Source organism: Chiloscyllium punctatum, chromosome 3 (genome assembly GCF_047496795.1).
Source record: "Chiloscyllium punctatum isolate Juve2018m chromosome 3, sChiPun1.3, whole genome shotgun sequence".
NCBI lineage: Eukaryota > Metazoa > Chordata > Chondrichthyes > Orectolobiformes > Hemiscylliidae > Chiloscyllium > Chiloscyllium punctatum.
The window spans coordinates 98,009,467-98,035,283 of record NC_092741.1 but is presented as its reverse complement, the minus strand read 5'-3'; the positions used below and the strand labels follow the sequence as shown (position 1 = coordinate 98,035,283).

At 40.4% G+C, this 25,817-nt stretch overlaps 1 protein-coding gene across 7 annotated transcripts in view; it reads right to left on the bottom strand.

Annotated features, from left to right (window-relative positions):
- LOC140463359 (low density lipoprotein receptor adapter protein 1-like) overlaps window positions 1-25,817 on the bottom strand; it is a 108,082-nt gene that overhangs the window by 46,472 nt on the left and 35,793 nt on the right. For all 7 annotated transcript variants that reach the window (XR_011954662.1, XR_011954665.1, XM_072557202.1 and 4 more), the window contains exons 2-3: window positions 12,113-12,255; window positions 1,343-1,455 (exon numbers count right to left, since the gene is read on the bottom strand). Coding sequence is in view for 5 of the 7 variants with exons in the window: in XM_072557202.1 (XP_072413303.1) it covers window positions 1,343-1,455; window positions 12,113-12,255 (256 nt within the window). In the remaining 2 variants the exon portion in view is untranslated. The remainder of the gene's footprint in view (window positions 1-1,342; window positions 1,456-12,112; window positions 12,256-25,817) is intronic.

Sequence of the window (25,817 nt, the reverse complement as noted above, 5' to 3'; positions counted from 1 at the left end):
AGAAACAAACCAGCTATCAGTGAGAGTTTTTAAAACAAGAAACACACTGCCAGACCGCTTTAACAGGTCAGCTTGTGAGGTTTAGAAACATACCCCAAGGACTGTTATTATATCGTTATGAATGTTTGGCTGAGTTTGATGATTATTTCAGCAGAGGAGTTAGAGTTTATTATTTGCTTGACTGCTTAAAGAGCCTGTAGTAATGAATCAAGTGTCTTTGACATGGATCTGAAGAGAAGTTCGTTTTGAAAAGAGATCAACCATTTGAGGAAGTTTAAAGGCTCTGACTACATTTCATAGAAACTAGGAGAAGTAGATCATCAGGCCTTTCAAGTCTGTTCTGTTGTTCAATATCATCATGGCTAATTGCCCATCTCTATGCCATATTCCCAGCTTCTCCCCAGTGCTCTTGGGGTCTTTAATATCAAAGAATTTATCTCTTTCTTGAATATACTCAGTGACCCAGCTTCTACAGCCCTGTGTGTAGAGAATTCCATTTTGAGTGAAGAAATGTTTTCTCATCTCAATCCTAAACAGCCTACCCCATATCCTGAAACGGTGTACTCCAATTCTAGACTGCCCATCCAGGGAAAATATCCTCCTTGCATCTAGTCTGTCTGGCCCTGTTAAAATTTTATGTATTTCAATACAATCATTCTCCTGTAATTCTACTAAACTAAATTCTAACAAATTTTATAGTTTTTTTTAAACTAAGTGTGAATGATTGGAAACAATTTAATTGCGCAAACTTTTGTTTCCATGTTCCCTGAAGGCTGTCCGTGGGGAACAATGGATGGAGGCTTGTTAAAGTGGCATGAGAGATATGAATGAGCATTGTATGGATAGAGCCACAAAGGTAGGTGTAACAGAGATGGCTGAGGAGGGTGTGAAAGTAAGTTCCAGCAAACAGGGGCAGGCCTACTAACCAGCTTGCCTCAGCACTCACCCATCCCCATCACCACTTAGTCTTTTTTTTTGCTGACTCTACCCCATCCGTCCACCCCACAGTCAAAATGATTGCAAAGGCAGCCAGTTAAATCAAGTCGGATCTATCAAGTCAGGACATTTCCTAGGTCATACTGCCCACCTTGGAGGGTAACAAAAGTCCAACCCTATAAAGGTGCAGACAAATCAATAAGAAAAGTTCAAGGCAAGCATCAACCTGTTCCTTTCCTCTTTTTATGTACAATATCAGGTTCAATAAAAGAGCAGAACAATTAGTTCATCAAAATAGCTTAATTAAACAAAGCAACAGATAACCTTTCAAATTTAAAAGTAAGTAGAAAAAGGAGAAAATTGCAAAAACACCAAATGGTAGAGCATCACCTGTTAAATACAATACCTGTAAATAGAGACGTTTTCTATAAGTTCATTGGTTATAGTATCTTGTAACATTATGCCCCGAGGTGAAACAATTAGGGTAACTTTGAGGAATTTCTTTCCACTTGCTTTTGCCTAAAAAATCAAACAAATTAAAAATTACAATTATTTTAATATTACAGTGTCAGGCTACTCAAAGGACAAATAACCAGACAGTCTAGTTAACTGGAGATATATATATTACAAAGAAAGTTAATATTTTACATAGAGTCATAGAGACGTACTGCATGTAAACAGACCCTTCGGTCCAAGCTGTCCATGCCGACCAGATATCCCAATGCAATTTAGAAACTATATTTTTGTACACAAGCATACAAAGAATGAGAAAAATTGTTGCTTTACATTTCACTATGATCTACTAGATTAGAATGTAGTGCTATGAAATGGCTCAAAGCTTGGTCAAGGAAGCAGTTTTTAAGGAGCACCTGACAGCACCGATAAAGAGATAGAAAATTAGAGAGGGACAACTGAAGATGCAGCCACCAATGGAAAAATGAAATTGGTGATTTACAAATCACAGGTGAGCAAATATCTTGAGGGTTGTTGGACTAAAGGATGTTAGGGTGATAGGACCTGTAAGGCCATGGAGGGAATCCCAAATCAAAAAAACTTCTGAATACTTTTAAGGGCCAACAACTGAAATGGGCAAAAAATGGTGCACTATAAATTCAAGCTTTTATCAATGAACATAGCATAGCTGACAAGTAAGCATTACACATTCAATAACAATTATCTACAAAGGGAAACACCTCCCCATACATTTCCAAATGGAACAGAACATTGTATTTGATTCTTGGTTAATTGAGAAACTCGCATGTACCCTTTCAAAACCATGGTAACTAACTGGTTGCTAAATGGTACATTAACTGCTTTAAAATGTGTTTTCTTTTGAAAAGGCTGCTAAGGATGAAGCCAAGAGCAAGAGCAAGGACAGCATGCCGGATTTATACAAGATGCATTTTAGGCCTCTGCTAGGTCACCATGTAAAGTCCATGGTGACAAACTGTAGACTACAGCATGGACAGACTAGAAGAGATTTACTAAACATGATTCCAGGCAAGAGCAACTTCAGTTACGATATATTGGAGAGGTAAGGACTGTCGTTCTTTGAGAAAAGGTCAAGAAAAGGAGTTCTGTCACCTTTGAAAATCATTAGTGGTCTGAATCGATTGAGTAGGGAGAAACTGGTCTCACTCTCAAAAGGTTTGAGAACGAGAGGTCAAATATTTAAACTGATGCACAAACGCAGCAAAAATGAAGCATGAGAAAAGAACATTTTTACTTCAATAGATCTGGAATGCACGGTCTGGTGGAAGCAGAGACAATTAAGGTATTCAAAGGCTGTTGGATGATAACGTGAACAAAAATAATTTGCTAGGGTATGGGAAAGTGCAGATGAATGGCACTAAGTCATAATGCTCATTGGAGAGACCACACAGACACCATGAACCAAATGGCCTCCCCTTCTGTGACATAACAATTCACATGTTTATATTCGAGATGAGCTGGGCACTCAGTCCAGCAACATTCCAAGCTTCGAACCTTTTCTACAATGTGTGTTAAGTGTAGATATACCAGCTCTAGAACGAATTCAAATCAATCCCAATACATGCAATTGAATGATCTCTTCCTGTCTCTTTGCAATTCGTGTGTGGGTTACAAGCATCACTGGCTGGTCCAGCATTAATACCCATCCCTAAACCATAAAATCCACAGCATACAGACTTGAAATTTATTAACCTCTATAAGCAATTAATTTAGATTTTGGGAGCATGAATTTGGAATATTGAAAGATGCAAACAGCAAACGGACAATCTATTAGACGCAGGCAATCAGGCTGTATACGGTGCACATTGAAAGCTTATACATTAATTTTACTATTGGTTTGATCAGATGATAATTCATGCTTTTTTAAATCAAAATGTCAACTTCTGCTTTTGCTATTTTAACAAAGTCATGAATTCATTTAATTGGTTGTGCTGACAACTTGCAACACCCTCAGTTTAGAAGTTAAATTCTAAACCAATATTTGCCTTATTTATCCTCACAGGTAGTGTGAGGAGAAACCAAACCAATGCAAGCTGTAAAACTGTGCATATAAAATATATATAACACACACAGAATACATAAATATAAAGGAGGAATAAGAATAGGCCATTTGGTCTCATTAGCATGCTCTATCATTCAATAAGATCATGGCTGACTGGATTGTATCCTGAACTCCACATTCCTGCCTACCCCCTAAAAACAAATCTACAAATCCTTTATTATGAAAATTTGCATTAAAGCGATACTCAATGATCCTGCCTCCATTCCTGCATGGGAAACAGAGTTCAATGCACGCAACCCAGAGGGAATAAAGTTTCATCTGTGTCTTAAATGGGAAGTTCCTTATTTGTTAAAAAAAAAGTGTTCCTCTCAGGATCTTGTGTGTTTCAATAAAATTGCTTCTCATTCTTCAGAACACCAAAGAGATATAGCCTTCCCAATCTTTCATCATCAGATAGCCTCCTAGCCCTTAACTGCCACCCATCGTAGCTATCAGTCAACATTAAATATACATTAAAATGTATAGAACAATCATTTGTAAAAATAGAAGTGCATGTGTCACTACTAAATGTGGTTGATATGAACTCAAATTTGGTAACTTGCATTTTTTTTGGTATTAATCAGGGCAAGCATGACTCCTCATCATTCCTGACCATCTATAGCCTTCAGGCAAGATAATGGAGGAGATTAAAAAAGGTGGGGGTAGAGCATTATTGGTTAAACAATCAATCACAGCAGAGAGAAGGAATTATATGGAAAATGAAGCATCAAACGAGGACATGCAGATTAAGCTAAGAACAAAAGGAGCAGCCACATTGTTAGATGTGTGCAAATGTGTCAGCAAATTTCTGAGTGCAGAAACAATATGGCTATAATAGTTGAGGATTTCAATTACCCAAATAATCGACTGGAATACCACAAAGGGCACATAATTCTTGAAATGCATTCCACAGAACTTTTCTAGTCAGCGTGTAAGAAACCTAACGTGATCTCATGCAATCTTCTATTCAGTCTGGGGAAATGAGGCAGGAATAATGAATGAACTTTCAACCGTGATTATAATACTGTTATCAAAAGGGCAAAAAAGACAACATGTGTAAAAGTTCCAAATTGGAAGAAAGACAACTTTACAAAGCTGAGACGAACTGGCAAAAGTGGACTGGGTGCAGCTACTTGAGGGGAAGTCAGGGATAAGTTAGTGGAATGCATTCAAGAGTAATGATCAACAGACACTGTAGACGTGCCCCCACAAAATTTAAGGCTGATACTCCCAAATCTAGGATCTCACGATTATCCAGAAGGATAAGTGCAAGATCAAGCAGAAAAATTGAGCTTATGACTACTTCAAAAAGTAGTAATACTTGAAGAAACTTACGAGTAGTGTAGAAAGCAGATGGGTGAAGTGAAAAAAGAAACTCGGAAAGCAAAATCCAGTTTTGGATCTTCCAATTTTGATTAGTTTAGCAAGTACTCTCCTCTTTTCTGTCCACAACATTTCCATTTTTTTAAAACTTCTTTTAGGGTTATACTCATTACAGTGCTGTCCTTATACATGTCACACATTTACTTTAACACAGCATTTGCATCATTACACTGTCAGCAGCAGAATGAATAGCAAATTACCCTTCTTCAAATACAGTTCTTATCAATATGTTAAACAATATTTGAAATGGGAAAAGTGCCAAACTTAACCACAGCCCAAGGGTCTTGTGTGTGACCTCACTACATTTCAGACTTGTCACAAGTCAAACCTTTTCATCTGACTTCCAGCATCTGAGGGAGATGATGTCACTGGGCTAATAACACTGGGCTAACAATGTTGAAAAAGGGATTGGAATCACACAATGAGAGATGGTGTAATTTGAACTCAGTACAATCTGGAGTAAAAATCTAGCCTAACAATAATCATAATGACCACTGTCATAAAGACCCATCTGGTTCAGTAATGTCCTTTAGAAGGAAAAATCTGCCTATTCATACCTGTTCTGGCCTACACGTGACTCCCCACCCACAGCAATTTCATTGAGTCTTAACTGTTATGAATTCTGATTAAAACAAAACTGAACAGACCACCCAGCATCAACCCAGCCTTGTTGGCCTGCAAAAACTTTAAATATTGCACTCATCAGAACTGGAACATATGACTTGGCCTTTGTTATTCCAAGACACCTTTTTCTATTGTTTGAGAAGGGGATGCTGATTCTTTGGGCCATCATTTCCAGGGAGAGGTAACTAGAGCAGCTAATAGTGTTACTGTACCTTTGAGAGTGAAAGCTGGCAAGGATTTAACAAGCACAGAATTTGCTGAAAAATTTAAGAATGTAACATTTGGCTATGAAACAAATAATTAAGCTGCGTAGTTACAGTACACAACAAATTCAAATTTGACCAGTTTAAATTATGCCCAAAATATCAAAATCAAATCGAATTGTAATTTTACTGTGTTAACAACATCAAACCAATGAGATGATCCAATGTTTTGGGGTTTAAACATCGGGCATTTTAAACAGTTAGCCAGAGCGACAAAGAGCACCAACAAGCACAGACTGCCTGCAGAATTGCTCTCGGAAAGGAACCTGTTCATATGAAATCTGTGCAGAAGACTGAAGAAAAGACCCAGAAAAAATATACAGAGCAAGATAGACAGTTGGCTGGTTTTGAAATTTGAACTTTTTTATAGAACTTAGTTGGGGATATTATTGGATCAGTATAGTGTTAGAGAGTGGGAGGTAGATAAATTGATCAGACAAAGGAAATTTATAGTGTTGATAGTTGTTTATTGTTCTTGGAGTTAAAGAATACATTGTTTTTTTTCTTTTAAATAGTAGGATTTGGTAGTTCTTTTTCACCTGTACTTTTACAGATCATGAGGTAAGGTTAACTTGCGTGTGTCTGGTTTACCCAGTATCGTAACAACTGTCCACCTTAATTCTCAGAGGGTAGATTCTGATTGGTCAGGATGTGATGTTGAGATACAGCAGACATTGGCTGCCTTCATTATACCTTTTCGTTTTAAGAAAAATTGGTTGGCCTGTTAGTCCTTTGCACTGAAGTTTGATGTTGATTTTTACCATTAATGAGAACCATTAGCACTGTTGTTCAGATAGATGGCAGGGATTACTTACTGGGATCATCATTTAGTGGCTTCAGTATCCAGTGTGATCTCATGATGCTGCTCTCATGATGGCCAGAGTGAAATACAGGCTACTTAAAAAAAAGTCAAATTTTTTGGCATGTAACAGGAAGATCAGTTTGTTGCAACAGCAGGTGGCATAGTAAAACCTATCAATTTATAAAAGGTTCTTACCAGTTGGAGGGGTTGAGCTACAGGGAGAGGCTGAAGAGGCTGAGGTTATTTTCGTTCAAACGTCAGAGGTTGAGGGGTGACCTTATAGAGGTTTATAAAATCATGAGGGCCTGGATAGTGTAAATAGACAAGGTCTTTTCCCAAGGGTGGGGCAGTCCAAAACTATAGGGTGTAGGTTTAAGAGGAGTGGGAAAAGATTTAAAAGGAACCCAAGGGGCAACATTTTCACGCAGAGGCTGGTGCGTGTATGGAATGAGCTCTCAGAGGAAGTGGTGAAGGCTGGTACAATTATAACATTTAAAAGGCATCTGACGGGCATATGAATAGGAAGGATTCAGAAGGATATGGGCCACATGTTGGTAAATGGGACTAGATTTATTTAGGATATCTCGTCTGCTTAAATGAATTGGACTGAAGGGTATACTTCCATTCTGTATATCTCAGTGACTTTATGATCATAAGGCAATCCTCTAATGGAAGAAAGGGTGAGAGACAGAGACAGAGACAGAAAAAGACAATTGGTGGTGCTTTAACCGGAGGGTCACCATGCCTCAGGCAAGTGAGAGTTCATAAAGGATTCACCTTACTGAAAAGTTCAGCAGATGTGTGAGATTTGAATCCATGCTATTGTCATCACGCTGGAAATCAGCTATCAAGCCAAGTAAACTACAGTTTTACTGACAAGCAAGAATCTACAATAACAATGTGTGTTTATTTTCCACCTTCAATGTACCAAAATGCCTCAAGGGGTTTGTTACAGGGACCAAAAATAGTGGCATCCATATTCCCAATATTAAGCTGCAGGACAGTTTCTACATCCAGTTCTGGAGGTCAGGCACATAGCATAATAAATCAGAAGCAATGGAGGAGTCAACAGTGGTGGTAATGCTGGGTATCAGTGTATATGTAGAACCTGATATGCACTCAGATGTTGCTGCTGAGACAAGCTCGCAGATGAGAAACAGATCAAGCAGTTGGTTTGACAGAAAACTTGACATTAAAAGTAGCCTGAGTACATTTGCAATTTAAACCATCATAAAACAACAGCTCTAATCTTGAAAATGTGCAAAATGTACAATATCAGAGTTTATTTCATATTTACTGCAGCTGAAAGCAATAACCTTCACAAAACTGTGCTTGAATGACTGACTTGACAAACAAATAAACTTAGCTAATGCAAAATGCAGCTGAAGGTTGTTGGGGGGGGGGGGGGGGGGAGGCGCGGAGGTAAGAGATAATGTTACATGTTATTAAAAAATAGCATTTTTGTGCCAATGTTTCCTGTGTTCTGTATGGTTTGTTGCAGTGTGTTGATTGGAGTCATTTCTCAATAAACATCCCATTGTGCTCAAGTGCGATTTATCCCAGACATTTGGTAGAGGTCTGGCAGTTCTTCACTTTCTAGTCGTGAACAGAAGTAGATTAATGTATACAATCATGTAGTAAGGGCTTTTATGGACAAAAGAGAAAAACAGGCAGACAAAGTCTTTTAAAAAAGCAAGCAGAGGTCAGAGAAGGCAAGAATCCAGTCATAAAGCATCTTGACAAGAGCTGTTAAAATTTACATTTTCATTGTTCTTCAATAAATTAAAATAAAATTTAACACATTGCATCATTTAAAACTCTACAATTCCACACTACTCCCGTTTGAAGTGGTTGCACATTTTGTGGCTCCTGGCGCCATTATGGCACTTCTGGGTGATGTTTCTTTCAAAATCATTACTCACAAAGAAATGAATGATGAACTGGCCAGAGAACAGAAAGTGGTACTTTGCTATCAAATATGCCTTTGACCAAATTATGGGCAAAAGGCCAACAGCAAAAGAAAAACAAGTCCCAATAAAGCCCTTTACAATTCAAACATGACTGCAAGGCAGTGTTGTCCAGTAAATTTGAAGACAAATTCAGACGATCTTTACAAGTTTAAATGGTACACTTTTCTGGTCAGTGAACAGAAATCCCTATACATCCTGTGTTGCTCTAAACTCAAATCAGGGATGTGTGTCTTCACACACACTTCAGCAGAAATGCAGAGCCAACCTCGAGATAATGGAGGAGAACAAAGGAAACTATTTTCCCATGATAAACAATTAAAAGTGGTGCTTTGTTCCATGTTGTGTTTAACTTTAACAATAAAGATAATTTTGTGCTAGAGAGGACAGATTGTTCCAAAGGCCTGGATTTTGAGGGAAAATACCACCAAACACTGAGGTATTGACTGATACTGAAGACCTTGATGTCACCACAAATTCTGGCAAACCTATCCCAAAAACAGGAAGCTGACACGTGCCTCAATGGGCTCTGGAGGATGGTGGGCAATTAGTCACTTTAGAAAGTGGCAGCTAGGAGCCTGTAATTCTATAGCTTCTTAGCCATCGGCCCAAGTTATGCTTAGAGTCAATACAAGCAGGCCCAAAACATAAATGTAATTGTCATGTTGGATCTCCTTTTTGCATATCAAATTTGCTAAAACTTTTCACTGAAACCTGCAAAACCAAAATTACCAGCTAAAATCATACAATCCTACAGTGCCAAAAGAGACCATTCATCCCATTGAGTCACTAAAGAGCATCCCACCTGGACCCACCCCATAACCCCATATTGACCATAGTAAATCCACCTAGCCTGGGACACTACGGGACAACTGAGCATGGCCAATTCCCCCAGCCTGTGCATTTTGGACTGTGAGAGTAAACCAGAGCATCTAGCAGAGACCCACACAGACACAAGGAGAATATGCACACTCCACACACAGTCATCCAAAGAAGGAATCAAACCCAAGTTCCTGGCGCAGTGAAGGAGCAGTGCTAACCACTGTGCCAGGGTGCACCCTGTACATCTTGAGAGTCTATGTTTAAATGAGTTTACAAAAGGAAATATCCAGTAGAAACTATCTTTACTTTCCAAAGCAGTGAAAGCAATTGATATTTAAGTAGCTTAAAAATGTTCATGTTAAAGCATTTCAAGTAAATCAAGCACACTGGCATTGAATATCACATGACAACACAGCAGTCTCCATACAAATCAGCAACAAAAAGATTTCTGCCATGTCCGAAAGTCACTTACACTGGCCTCATTACAGCTGCTAGTGTATTCACTGCATTATTTAGTCAAATTTCAATTCTTTCTTAAAGCCATAATCTTGAGCAAAGTTACAAAAGGCTAAAGAATTATGAAATCAAATTGTGTTCTTGGTTGAAGACTTGTGTACCTTTAACAATTTTGAGAAGTACAGTGTAAAAGGATACTGCTCAACCCTCTTTTCCACATCAGCTATCTGCAAGTACATTATGAATTGGTGCCACTGGCCATCTCAATTTCTTTGCTCCTCTCACTCACTCTAATCTATCTCCACCATCACTGGATGCTGCAAAGGTTATGGACCAGACAATATTCCAACTTGCGTGCTCTAGAACTTATCCCACTCATAATCAAGCTGTTCCCAATACAGCTACAACAATGGTATTGACCTGACAACGTGGAATATTGCCCAGCTATGTGCTCTACACAAATCCAACCCAGCCAATCACTACCACAACAGTCTACTTTTGATCATCAGTAAATGTGATACTTCATGGAGTTCAGAGTCTTCCAGGATTACAAACTCTTGACTGTATAACTCTGCGCTGCTACTTCTGTAGGAAGGGGATGATGGTGTCTGGGACAAAGTCATTGTATGTATGAAGGCTTTTGTTTGACTCGTCTATGAGTCAGTTCCCCCAAATTTTGGTACTAAATCCCATTCCTTTTTAGGGACTTTTTAGCATTGAATCAACGGAGAGCCTTGCTAGGCCATTTCAGAAGGCATTTAAGAGTCAACCATATTGTTCACTGGAGTAGAGAACTCAAAAGATTAATAATCCTCTGAATAAAAAAATAGTCCTCATCTCTCTCTTAAGTGGGAGGACTCTTATCTTTAAACTGTGTCCTCGGTATCAGACTCCCCCTGAAAGGAAACATCCTCTCAACATCGACATTCAGAAACGGGTAAAGCAAAACACTCAAGACACCAAGGTAATAGCTCAGCAACACCTGTCCTGTACTATCTCCAGATAAATTAACATAAAATTACTCTCATAAAATCATGTTGACTCTGATTGAATATATTATGATTTTCTAATCGTATTGTACGACTTCCGTAATAATGGATTTCAGCTATTTCACAATGACCAAAGTTAGGCTAAATGGCCTAGAGTTTTTGGATTTTTGTCTCCCTCCTTTCTGGAACAGTGGTTCTGCCTTTGTGGTCTTCCAATTTGTTGAGCTTTTCCAAAATTTAAGAACTTTCCAAGGTTACAAACAATTAATCCACTTCTTTTCAAGACTCCTGGATGCACACTATCCTGTCAATTTTTAGTTGCAATAATTTTTCCAGCACAATCTCTGTCACTATCAAAGTGCAAGCTATCCTTTCTTTTGAACTTTGATTCTGTACTATTATGATTTTTTTTTGTCTCTTCTACCATGAAGACAGGCTCAAATGTCTCTTCAAAATCTATGCCATTTCCATGTTTCCCAATATTAATTCTCCAGTGCTATTCTCTAAAGGACTGATGTTTACTTGAGCTACTCTTCTTTTGATAATACCCTTGTAGAAGCTCTTACCGTCGTGCTTTCTAATTTGTGAAATTATGATTAAGAAAAATGATTAAACTCAGTTTTTGCATATCCTTTCTCTACACATGTTTAGTGTGAGGGGCAGTAAGCGGAGAAATGGTTTCCAAAATCAATAGAAAATTTAAGTGCAGCTCCTACCTAGGAGACAGGGGGAGGGAAATCTACCAGTGTGAGGTGAGGACAGAATTCATTTTATGGAAACACTATTTGATCTTGTCTTTATTAGTTGGTGAAATATTTAAAACTAAGCTCGGACATGGATCCGTAGCATGTGTGAAAATCAAGTACATTTGGCCAAGTTGCTCACCAAGGACAGTTAGCGGGCATAGGGAGTTTGTTAAAGTATTGACAAATATTTCTTAAAATACCTAAAGGTTTTTAAAAAGTGCTCAACATATGTAGAAATATTTAAAAGATATACCTGCCCACTGAGCTAAAGACTGCCCCGAAGAGGCATGTCTAATGCTTTTAATGATGATGTAGCCTCACCATCATCCTACTATTCAGCTTCTGATGTTCAGTCCTGGGGCAAGTAGGTGTGTGTGTGTCTTGCAGTAGTTGAAGAACCAGGTACGTTTGTATTTCTTTGTGTAGCCAATGGCAAATCCAATCCCACATTTATTATAATGGTGAAGTTGCTTCAATGATGCAATAATTAATATCTCGGAAATGCTCCAAAATCTACGTCTGGGCACAAAATATTGTGACCAAGCTATCAGCACAGAATATGGACCAAAATTTATCAAATAAAACAGTTACCACAGTAATTATCCGTCGAATGGCTGCAGCTGCCATCCCCTCCCCTTTCGGCTGGTCCACTACGGTTACCCCAAGGTACTTAAGGTGAAAGACCATTCCTTCCTGTAAGGATTCTTTTGTATCAGTCCAGTTTTCTGGCAGCTCTGAAAATTAAGAGAAGGAAAGTTATTTTATGGAAGGAAGGCAAGCTCACATTAAGATTTAGTCTTTCGACACGACTCAAAAGGTCTTGATTGACCTATAGTCATTCCTAAGTTTCTGCAAGGGTTCCCTTTCTGAGAATCCCCGCAAATGGTTAAATTCACACATGCAGAGCTCATTAAAAATAAGTTAAAATGGTTAAAAATATCACAAACACACGATTTTTTCCCGCAGACATAGATTTTTGTTCCAACTTATTTTTTAGCGTTGACAGGCGAATTAGTGAATCATGATTTGTGATTTCGCAGTTAGAGGATTTACTGTATATCAGACATTATAAATTACTTTGAAGGAAATAGGCAAATATCAGAGCTAATGTACATACAGTAAGATCCTCAAAAAAGCAGCTGGATAAATATTTGTATTTTTAAATAAATCCTTGGCTTATTAAAACATTGGCACAGCCTACTTCATTATCCATTCTTAGTTGTACTACGGAAAGTGCTGGTTCCTACAATTCAATACTTGCTCTACCATTGAAGGTGCAAAATGTTCATGTTTTGCCCTTGTTTGTAAACAAAATAACTTAATACTAATAGACTGCAGTGGTTCAAGAAGACAGCTGACTATTACCTTTTCAGTCATTGACAATACATTCCAGCCAGCAACGTCCACATCCAATGAGTAAATAAACAAAGTATGGCCTAAGAGGAATGACTGCAATGAGATGAGCCAGGTGGACCTTATAGAATGAGTTCCCTGATTGGACTAGGTTAATAGCCCTATCAGGGAGCTCTGACTGACAGATATAAACAGGAGTGTCGCACCCGGTACGGAGGAGGGAGGGCAGGTCCGAAGATCTCCTCGTGGGTCTGCTCCTGGGCCTGGCCAAACTGGCCATCAACAGGTCCAGGCAGCGGGCCGTGGAGGGGGTCGTTAGGGCCGACTGCCTGCCCCTCTTCCGCGGTTACGTTAGAGCCCGGGTGTCCTTGGAGAAGGAGCACGCGGTGTCCACCGACACCCTGGAGTCGTTCAGGGAGAGGTGGGCGCCGCAGGGAGTGGAATGCATTATTTCCCCGTCCAACTCTATTTTGATTTAATCACTACCCTCCCCTTCACGGTTTTGATCACACAGCACTGCCCTTTGATGTGAAGGGCAGTGCTTGTCACTGGCCACTCGGGTGTTATCCTATCTTCCTGGTGGTGGAAATTGAATAAAGAATCGTGCACATTGTGTCTCTCACTGTGTCTCACACCTACACACACACACCATGGGTGCTGGGACAAATATAAGCACTTCCGCAGTTAGGCGGTAGTGTGGGGGTTAAATTTTAAAAAGAAAAATAAAAGTCAAGAAATTGGGACTGGAGTGCAAATAAAAAAGAAAACAAACTCTAGGGACCCCTTTAACTCTATTTTGATTTAGTCCCTATCCTTCCCTTCACTGTAAAAAAATTTTTTTTAAATTAAAAAAAAATAAACAGGAGTGTCCCCAGTGGAGGGCTCTCTATGCGGGAGTCCTCCCTTTCTCTCGGGAATCTAGGCTGGAGGGTGCTGCATGCAGCAGTCCCCTGCAACCACAGATTGCGGTGGTTCACGGACTCCCAGCCCAACTGCTTGTTCTGTGGTGCTGTGGAGTCCGTGGACCATGTATATATTGGGTGTGGGCATTTGCACTCCCTTTTTGATTTTCTGAAAAACCTCATCCTCTGCTTTTGGTTGCACTTCAGTCCCACGCTCCTGATCTTCGGGCACTCGGTACAGAGGAGGGAGGGCAGGTCCGAAGACCTCCTCGTGGGTCTGCTCCTGGGCCTGGCCAAACTGGCCATCAACAGGTCCAGGCAGCGGGCCGTGGAGGGGGTCGTTAGGGCCGACTGCCTGCCCCTCTTCCGGGGTTACGTTAGAGCCCGGGTGTCCTTGGAGAAGGAGCACGCGGTGTCCACCAACACCCTGGAGTTGTTCAGGAAGAGGTGGGTGCCGCAGGGAGTGGAGTGCATTATTTCCCCGTCCAACTCTATTTTGATTTAGTCCCTACCCTCCCCTTCACTGTTTTGATCACACAGCATTGCCCTTTGATGTGAAGGGCAGTGCTTGTCACTGGCCACTCGGGTGTTTTCCTATCTTCCTGGTGGTGGAAACTGAATAAAGATTTGTGCACCTTGTGTCTCTCACTGTGTCTCACACCTGCACACACACACCATGGGTGCTGGGGAAAAATAAGCACTACCGCAGTTAGGCGGTAATGTGGGGGGTTAAATAAAGAAAAAAAAATAAACAGGAGTCTCAGGAGTTGTGTGGAAAAAACAAATAAATAAATAAATAAATAGGAGTCTCAACTAAAAAAAACAATAAACAGGAGTGTCTTCCTGGTGATGGAAATTTGAATAAAGATTCGTGCACCTCGTGTCTTTCACTGTGTCTCACACCTGCACACACACAACATGGGTGCTGGGGGAAAAAAATAAGCACTACCGCAGTTAGGCGGTAGTGTGGGGATTAAAAAAAAAAGAGAATAAATAAATAAACAAACAAACAAACAAACAAACAAACAAACAAACAGGAGTGTCTCATTGTCGATGTCTTTTATATGTGGAACTGGGATTTGAGGTTTGTCCACATCTCCCTGTAAACTGGTTGAACATTAGAGTTTGAAGCATACTTTGCTGCTCCTCTCACTTGTAAAATTGCTGTTGTATACAGCTGTAAATGTTAATTGTTTTTGTAAACTGTGTTTTGCAATTTGTTTAATAAAATATTATAAACAGGAGTGTCAGAGGTTCTAGTCACTGAGAACTGGCTCTGAGGAAGTCAGACCAATGTCAAGTACTATGCATATGTTAAAAAAAAGTTGTAGATGTTTGATTTGAAACACAATCCTTTTAGAATGTTGTGACTGTCTCAGTTGCTGTTCTAAAGATGATCAAAATTTTCAAAATGTGACTGGCCTAAAGTCTCTGCTTTTAATTTTTAAAAAACTTGTCCAGCTTTGTGGTTACGGAGCATCAATCAGCCAGGGACAGGCTTCAAAGAAAGTAATACACAATTGTAATAATGGTGAGTTAACATAGTGTGAGCAATGTATATTTTCAAGTGCCTTTGCCACATTTATCAGTAGTATTTATTTTGTGTAAATAAAGATGCAGAGAATAGCAAAGCATCAAATGTTACAAGTTGACCATTCAATGAATGTAGCATCCATACCAAATGTTTAGTTCTAGTTAGATAGGGTCCAATCATATATTTTGCTATAAACTTCTATATAAGTTTATGGGGAAGAAGTGGTATGATGGTAGTATCACTGGTAAACCAGAATTTCAGGCTCATGGTCTAAGGACACAAGTTTGAATCCCACCATAGCAGATAGTGAAATTTCAATTCAATTAAGAAATCTGCAATAAAAAGACATATAGTCTAATTGTTGTAAAATTCCAGATAATTCGCTAATGCTCATGAAGGGAAGGAAATTATTCTTGCCTGATCTGGCCTACATTTGATTCCAAACCCATTGCAATGGGGTTAACTCAACTTCCCTCTGAGCAATAAAACGCCAGTCCACATCCCATAAATAGATTAAAAAAAATACTTTAGTGAGAATGTTATTTCAGCTCTCACACTATTGATTTGTTTTTGTTCATGGGGTATGGGGGTCATGGCTAGGTTAGCATTTATAGCCCATTGCTAATTGCCCAGACCACAGTTAAGACTCAACCATACATGTGTGCCTGGAGTCAAATGTAGGCCAGCAATTTCTTTGCCTGAATGACATTAGTGAACCAGATGGGTTTTTCCAACAATTGGCAATGCATTCATGGTCACCATCAGACTCTTAATTCTAAACTTTTATTGAATTCAAACTTCATTATCTGCCATGGTGGGATTCAAAGCTGGGTCCCCAGAACAATATCATAATCTCTGGATTAATGGTTGAGCAGTAATCCCACTAGGCCACTGCCTCCCCAAGTGTGGCACATTGTAGCAGCGATGGGAACATGTAAAGCCCACAGACAGTTAATTAAACCATGCTGTTCAGACATGCTCTGACACCACCTTGGAGTCAGATGAAACTTAAAGCCAGACCTTCTGGCCCAGTGACAGAGACACTAACCACTGCATCACAAGAGCTCATATATTTTATTTATACACACACGCTTGGTTAAGTGCAGCCCCGATTATCCCTTCATTAACATATAATCATTCCCTGTTTCCTAGCTCCATTTGCTCTCAGGGATCCCTGTCAGACCCTGCTAGATGATAATACCATAGGGAAATGGTTCAGGGAGAAAGGAAGCAGTCATATGCTATCTCTTTCCCTCCCACCAGAGATTCTCAGCAAACCAGTGTATGATAAGGCAACTTTTACAACTGCCACATCTGTCTAATTAAAATTCCCAGAGCAGAGTGCTAACAAAAGGTACTGGTAACATGCAATAACAGGTGATCCTAAATAGAATTGGGATGGAGACAAAAACAAAGACACAAAAAGAATAGACACATAAGGAGGAAAAAAAACATATAGACTATTAAAGACGATCGGGTGAGAAATTTAAACTAGGGCAGTATTTGATGGCACAGAAAGCTGCAATGTATCAACACTTTGAAATGTAATTTTAAAATCTGAAAATCTCTTCAGAGATTCACATGGCTATTTGAACAAAACTTTGTGCTTAGAAGCTAAGGTTGGTGATTAGGATCGATATTGCCTTTGTGTAATTTAAAAGATGCAGGGATTTTTTTCCCTAGGTTCTAGAAAGTGTATGCACATGTGCGTGCATATGTGTTAAAGCTATAAAGACAATGTTAAGCATTATGCCATTGCACTTATTCAGACATGATGTCAAAGATAACATTCAATAAAGGAGGCTCTAATGGGGATAAATTGTTATAAATGAGAAAACATAATACAGCTTTATTGTGGGCTATCCATGGTAGCAAGTAGAAATAAAGCTTAAAGCTTTAAAATTAGTAATAGAGGCCATGTCCTCTGGTTTTACTGTGTACTTTGTCCCTTCATAAGAGAGTTTGTCAACAAAATATCAGGTACAAATCAGTCTAAACCTTACACTGGGGAATCCACAATCATTACTCAACCGTGTTTGTTATGAACAGAATAATAGATGGGCATGATATATAATTGGCCAATAGAATGCAAACATATAGTGGGGTGAGCCGACAATGTTAATCTCCATTTTTCTCCCACAATAATGAAATGCTTCAATCACACCTACTTTGAGCTTATAAACAACTAGTGAGCAAGCAGATGTTTACTTGTTATTTTGTTATTTTTCAGCATTCCAGTTTTCCAAATATTTCCATGATCTTTAAACTTGTTTTTTAAAAAAATGAAGATTGGTTCTAACAATTTCCAGGAAGCATGAAAGAACATTGAATGAGTAAAAGCCACTTAGCAAATGTGACTGTCTTCTGAGAGACCATGCATAAATTACCGTGTAAAAATCTGTACGCTACCTATTTAATATTTTGAGAGAATTCTGTATAAGTACGCCTCAGAAATCCCTCAAGATGGTAACATTCTGGAGTATCTATTTCTGTATTAACCAATGAGATTCAGCCCACATCCCACAAAACAGATCTCTTCTGTATTCCAGAACAGTGTATGCTTTAGCACTCTCTATGTTGCTAGGGCAAAAAAATAATTCAAATTCACGTGTATATACTGGTACTATCAGATTGAATATACTGTATCACCAACAGCAGCTTGATAGCACCACTACAGACCCAGCTGGCCAAGTCCCAACAGGCATAGCTGCTAGATGGTACCTGTGGCAGGTGGCAAGGGATCTAATAAGAGGGAAAAACCTACTTGACCTCACCCTCAAAATACCCATGTCACAAATGTATCTATACAGGACTGCACTGATTGGAGTGACCAGCGCAAAGTCCATGTGGAGACCAAATTCCATCTTGTTGTCAGGGTAACCTCCATTATGCTGTGCAGTACAATCACCATGCTAAATGGAACAAATTTGGAAAAGAACAAGCAGCTCAGAACTGTGCATCCATGATCATGCCATTAACAGTAGCAAAACTACTTAACCACAATCTATAATCTAGTGGCCTAGCATATCTCCCATTTTACAGTTACCATCAAGTCACAAGATCAACCCTGATTCAAAGAAGAGTGCAGGAGGACATAACAGAAGCAGAACCATGGAAATATAAAAATGACGTGTCAACCTGGTGAAGCTACAAAACAGGTAGACTTGCATGCCAATCAGCGGGAGATGTATTGATAGACAGAGCTAAGCAATCATACAACCAATGGGATCAGATTCATTGCCACTTCCCATTGAGCGGAGAAGGACAATTAAACAGTTAATACAGGATGAAGCAACACTCCAACTATCCCCTCATCAGTGATAGGAGAGTCCAGCATCTCACTGCAAAAGATAAGGCTGAAACATTTGCAACGATCTTCAGGCAGAAGTACTAATTAGATGTTCCATTTCGGCCTGTTCCAGAGATCCAGTACATCACAGATACCATTCTTCAGCCAATTCGAGTCACTCAACTCTACGTGCCATGAAGAAACATTTGTTATGTTGGATCCTTAAAATTACACCATCCTGTTCCCTGGACATCTTTCTCAGGATTACTGCAGTCCTCCAGCGAAGCTCACACAAACTAGAAAAACAGCACCTCATTTTCTACTTAGGAACCCTGCAGCATTCTGGACTCAATATGGAGTTCAATAACTTTACCACCTGAACTCCTTCATGTCCTTATTCCAACAACCACACCAGACCTTGTTATCACAGCTTGCTATTACACACCATCCATTGTTAGCCAATAAGTGTCCCCCAATAATAGCTATTCACTCCCCGAACCACATCATTATCCACTGTTTTGTCTGCCCGACTGATTTTCTCTCCCCCTCTGGGCTGTATCCCCATCTGTCATTTACTCCTTACCCCGTCCCTCCACCCTATCTTCTGCATATAAACTGACATTTTCCTAGCTACCATCAGTTCTGAGAGTCACTCAATGCAAAACGTTAACTCTGATTTCTCTCCACAGATGCTGCCAGATGTACTGAACTTTTCCAGCAATTTCTATTTTCGTTTCATAATCTGATCAGATCTGAATTACATTCTGCCCAAATTATCGATGGTAAAATTGGGCAGGGAGCATTTTGTTTCTCACAAGATGTTGCTGGTTGGGCCAACATTAATCTCCACTCCAGCTGCATTAGAGAAGGTGGTGGGGAACTGCCCTCTTGAACTGTTGCAGCTCGGATGGTGTAAACACTCATTGTGCTGTCAAGGAAGGGAGTTCCAAAATTTCAAACCAGTTACAGTGTAAGAATGGCAACCCATTCCTCTATCTCACTCTGAAGAAAACAAAATTATTTCATTTAGTCAAAGGATAAATAAATTGTGATTCTGTGCATTTCAGTCTTAAATTTGATAGCTGCAAATTCCACTGTGATCATTTTTTAATATACAGGTTAATAACCAAGTGCTTTACTGCATTTGATTTTAAATATTCTATAAACTCAATTTATGATCACAGAACTATGCTGCATAGAATTGAATCATAGAATTCCTAAAGTGTGCAAGCAGGCCATTCAGCCAATTGAGTCCACACTGGCCCTCCGAACAACATCTTACCCAGAACCCCTGCATTTCCCATGGCTAGCCCTCCTAGCTTGCACATCTCTAATCACTACAGGCAATTTAGCATGGCCAATCCACCCAACCTGCACATCTTTGGACTGTGGCAGGAAACTGGATTATCTGGAGGAAACCCACGCAAACACAGAGAATGTGGAAACACCAAACAGACAGTCACCCAACAGTCTGAGCGTCCCTGGCACAGAGAGGCAGCAGTACTAACCACTGAGCCACCATGCCACATGTTTATCTACAGACAGTTAAAAAGTGAAGAGTTTCTGAAACTTCCCTCAAAGTCAAAAAAAAAACTGCCTTAATTCCACTGAAAATAATAAAAGTTTGTGAACAATTAGGCTGGCATCTAACAATCTAAACAATGTGGACTATGGCAATAAGTTTGGGAGAACTGTGCGAGAAATCCTGGCAGGCTTCATTGTCGGAAGAAACAAGTAGCATTTTCCAACCAAGGCATCATGATAAGATTCTTGCCAGGGAGCAGCAAAATGCCTAAGGCCGATAATTGCTTGCTGGCTTCATTGACTGCACACCTCGCCTCACATATGCACCGTGTGCCAGGACTGTACGTGGAAAATACACTGCTTTTGCTTTCGATATTTCCAAATCTAGAGTCCTAGCACAGTAAGTCAAGAGAAGCCTCCAGTATCAGTCCAGGGGCTTTGGCACAGTCATGCTCAGGGGATGGGTGGGCATACCTTTACAGTGCAGGGGGTGAGCCAAGGTCAGCCATATGGATCCAGTGCAACCAACCCAGGGAGTTAGAGGTACAGAGTTGAGGAGCTATAGATGGATCAATGAGGAGTGTTTTTTAGATTAGATTACAGTTTTAGACTGGATTACATTACAGTGTGGAAACAGGCCCTTCGGCCCAACAAGTCCACACTGACCCGCTGAAGCGTAACCCACCCATACCCCTACATTTACCCCTTACCTAACACTACGGGCAATTTAGCATGGCCAATTTGGACTGTGGGAGAACGTGCAAACTCCACACAGTCAGTCGCCTGAGGCAGGAATTGAACCCGGGTCTCTGGCGCTGTGAGGCAGCAGTGCTAACCACTGTGCCACCCGTGTTGTCACTCATTGTTTAGGGTTATCTATCTAAATCACTGAAAAGGGTGACTCACATCCTGGGTATGTCCGCTAAAATTCAATGGGGATTATTCGGGGCCAGTACTGAGAGGGGGAAACTGGGGAATTTTATTATGGGGATTGAAAGCGGCATGCTGGCATGCAGAGAGGATTATGATTGTGAAGGGGGAATAACTCAATGTACTGAGGAGCCTGGGAGAGAGAAGAGAACAGCAATAGTCTGGCTTTGACAGCACAGTAGGTTTGGGGGGGGTCAGTACACTACTATATCTGGCATGTTTACCTGATAATGTCTGGCTTCAAGAGGTGTAAAGTGGAGAGACTAGGATTCAGATAGTTTGGTTGGGTGGGAATGTGGGCAAGTTCAAAGCTGATGGGGTTGACAGGCAGGCTACCAAGAAGGGAATTGTACATTTGGACATACACTACAGGAAAGTGGATGAGCCTGAGATTCACTACATTGGAGGAGAGGAAACCATTTTTCCTTTCCATCGTACTGTAAATAACAAGCATGCAACAGAATGGAAAATGGCTGCCACCATACCCAGAGAGCGCGGAGCAACTATTTCAATCTGAGAGATTGAGCTTGAACGGAGCAACATGAGGCCATTCAAACATTACATAAACACTAGACAATAACACTTAAAACACACTAGCAAGCTCCATATGCAATATGAGCCTTAAGCATTAACCTCTTGCTTGAAGTCCAAACCCTGGCCCCAAGCAGTGTTGAGAACACCATTCAATATTGAGAATCAATTTCACTAACAGCTGTGCTGCACAAGCAATACATTGCTGTACAGCTGCAAAACCCCAGCTGCAAAAGGTAGGAAACCACCTTCTCAGGTTCCCTAGCCTGCACTTGCAGGAGCTGCTCACTTCACGCCTTGGATCATCAAACATGGGCAGCACTCAGAATGGTCACTTTCAATGCGGAGGTTGAGGTCGAGGTTAGACAATCATGACTCAGGCCAATGAGGAAATGTGAATGTGTATTGATATATGTTACAACTAATGTAATGTTAGAAGATACCTGTCCCGCCCATTTGCTGCTTCTTTCTTTGGCCCATCACATCTCAGTGCATTCCCAACTTCCTCAGGGACCCTACCCCATACTGGAGCCTTGAAAATTTAGTCAGACAACTCTGGGGATGTTCGTGTCTATAGGGTTTACACATATAGAGTTGTACAGCATAGAAACAGGCCATTCAGTCCTACTCATTCACGCCAAGCAGACATCCCAAATCTGACCTTGTCCCATTTGCCAGCGTTTGCATCATATGCCTCTAAACCCCTCCTATTCAGATACCCATCCAGTTGCCTTTTAAATATTGTAAATGTATCTGTCTACACCACTTCTTTTTGCAGCTCATTCCATACATGCACCACCCTCTGCATGAAAATATTATCCCTCAGGTGCTTTTTAAATATTTCCCCTCTCACTTAAAACCTATACCATCTAGTTTTGAGCTCTGCTATCCTGGGAACAAGATCTTGACTGCAAGGTTTGTGAAAGTTTGTAGCTCAGGTTAAGGTTTAGGGTGTAGGTTTGCTTGCTGAGCTGTAAGTTTGATATCCAGACCTTTCATTACCTGGCTAGATAACATCATCAGTGGTGACCTCCAAGTGAAGCGAAGCTGTTGTCTCCTGCTTTCTATTTATATGTTTGTCCTGGATGGGGTTCCTGGGATTTGTGGTGATGTCATTTCCTGTTCATTTTCTGAGGAGTTGATAGATGGTATCTAGATCTATGTGTTTGTTTATGGCGGTGTGGTTGGAGTGCCAGGCCTCTAGGAATTCTCTGATAGGTCTTTGCTTAGCCTGTCCCAGGATAGATGTGTTGTCCCAATCGAAATGGTGTTTTTTTTCCTCCATGTGTAGGGCTACGAGGGAGAGAGGGTCGTGTCTTTTTGTGGCTAGCTGGTGTTCGTGTATCCTGGTGGCTAACTTTCTTCCTGTTTGTCCTACATAGTGTTTGTGGCAGTCCTTGCATGGAATTTTGTAGATAACAGTTTCTGAGCAAATTGTGCATGTGGCATGTGTGTGTATGTGCACTCTCCATAGCAGCCACCACCAACCTGTCCATGGAGGTAGGTGGAAGCTTGCATACCAGAAGAAGCAGGGTTCCAACAGTGTTATTACAGCCCTGCAACCTTGGCAAGAACTACCAGCTGCTTCTATGGCTGCTTGCACAAGTAATTGAAATCATAAACTGCCGACACCATGAGATCCTCTGCGGCCTGGGAATGAGCAGTGCCTAGCCTCAGGCAGTCCTAAGAGTGCCAGTGACCTCAAACTGTAGAGGTGTGCCAGTGAACTGCTCCTGACAGTGCAGATACTCCTGACCCTAAGCTAACTAACACATCCACCGAAGTCTTGCCCCTAAACAAGTGAGGGTGCAGGAGCCTTCCCACTGCTTCCTTAGGCATCCATTCTTTTTTCTTCGCAGAAGGATCAGGGCGTGTTTTACAGCATAGCCCTTTCGTTTGCAGAGACAGTGCTGATACTGCTCTTCTTATTTTTATTTGTTCATGTCATTGGCTGGGTCGTCATTCATTGCCCATCCCTAACTGCCCAGATAGCATTTGAGAATCAACCATATTGCTGAGATCTGGATCGCATGCAGGTCAGACCTGCCTGTAGAAGACAAAAGAGAGAATGTATCATGAACAAAGAATGTTGTGTGAAAAATACATTCATAGTGGGGATAATGAGAAGGCAAAACAATGAATAATGCTTCCAACATGATGGCCAGGACTTCGATGTTTTGGTATCTCCACAGAAACAGTCTTGAACCTCACCTGCAAGCTCCAACATCTTTTCTTCACTGGAAGCAAGGACTCGACCATTGGACACCCCGCTGTTTTCTCATGGAAGGAGAGAAAGGGAGGGATTGAGTGTAAAGAAACACAAGAGTCGGTGCTGGTGCAGATGGTGAGGTGTCCTAAGTGGGTGAGTGAACAGTGAAGAGGCCATGTTGTGTTAGTGATGTGTGGAGTTTGGGTGGATGACAGAAGGAAGATACGGCACAAAATACAGAACATGAGTCTTTGTGGGAGGTTGGTGCAGTAGCGGAAATAGTGAGGTAGCAGAGTAAAGACTGGTCATCAACCTTGTTCTTATAGTGCTGAGCATTCCTCCATATGGTTGATATCACATTGCCAACCAAGTCAATCTCAGACCAGGCTAATGAAGCCACAACAGCACGGCATCTTTGTTGGTCCCATAGAATCTAGACTCCTCTGCACTGCTCCATCCACTGATATCTCCAGGTTCTTGTTCACAAAGCAGAGCACAGATTTTCTCTGATTTGCCATGTCCAGGGTAATATATCATGAGCCCTGCAGCACAGCTCTTAACTGACATTGTTAGATTTGGTCACACTGGGTTTTTAAAGGTGATGCAGGTGCTTGGATCCCCCACAGCTCCTAGCAGTGGCAAGTATGTCAGCTTCTGACGAGTGGGAGAATCAGACAGAATCCGCCCTTTACTAAGGGGTGCCTTAGTAATGGGCGGATTTGGACAATTGAAAAATAAAACTCACTGGGTCTTGTGAGGGGGAACCAGTCATGAAACTCAACAAAAACGTTAGCTGATTTTCTTGCCAAATAGTTTGCTTTTTTTAAAAATAAAAGACACTTTTTAAAAAATAAAATTCTGGGTCTGGATGTAGGTTTGCTCGCTGAGCTGGAAGGTTCATTTTCAGATGTTTCATCACCATACTAGGTAACATCTTCAGAGAGCCTCCAGACAAGGCTGTGTCCAATGGCTCACTTAAGATGTCATCTAGTATGGTGACGAAACATCTGAAAATGAACCTTCCAGCTCAATGAGCAAACCTACATCTAGAACCTCAACCTGAGCTACAAATCTTCTCAAAACTTGCTAAAATTCTGGATCATTATTTTATAACAACTGTGGTTAATTAAATTCTGTTTTTAATTGCACAGCATTTTGTAACTCTAATTTGGGAACTGAAAATTAATGATTTAATAATTGTATGCTGTATAAGGTATATGATTTCACATTTATCTTATGCCCACTTAAAAGAAAATAATGAAATGATGTGGATAAACATGCATACTAATTAAAACATATGTGGGGGCTCTGGCTGCAATGAGATTATAACAAGGCTGTTATTGAAAACATGCTCCGAATGCTTATGTGTTGAGTGAGAGTTGACACTTAGATGAATAAAGGCAAAACAGACTGGATGCTGGAAGTCACAATGAAGAGTCATACTGGACTTGAAATATAACACTGTTTCTGTCTCCACAGATGCTGACCACACCTGCGCAGTTTCTCCAGCATTCGTGGTATTTGACATTTCTACAAAGTGGAGTACATGGAATCCATACAAAGACTGTGCCAATATGGCAAATTGCCAAAGAATAAGAACAACAATACAGTCTTGTTAAATACTCAGGCAAACATCCGCATTTATAAACAATGTGTTTAATGCTTGAAAACAATAGACTACCAAATAAGCAAGTGGCCTTGAGAATATTTAAAAGACAAATATGGAAGTAAAACAGTGGATATCTAATGTAATGGCACAGGTGCTACCAGCAAACCAGCGGAACAAGTCATGAACAAATGGATTGTAAAAGCCCACAGAACTGGAGCAGGATTTCTGTCATCAGTTCAAATTCAAACAAGGCCTTTTTTTAGAAGAACCACTCCCAGTTCATGTAGAGCAAGAAGCTCAAAACACAAGTGTGTGAAATCTAAGCAAATGTTGGTAAAGTTAACCATCAACAAATCTTTAAAACAATTCATTCTCTATATTCTTTGGATTCAATTAACTGAGAAATTGATAGTCA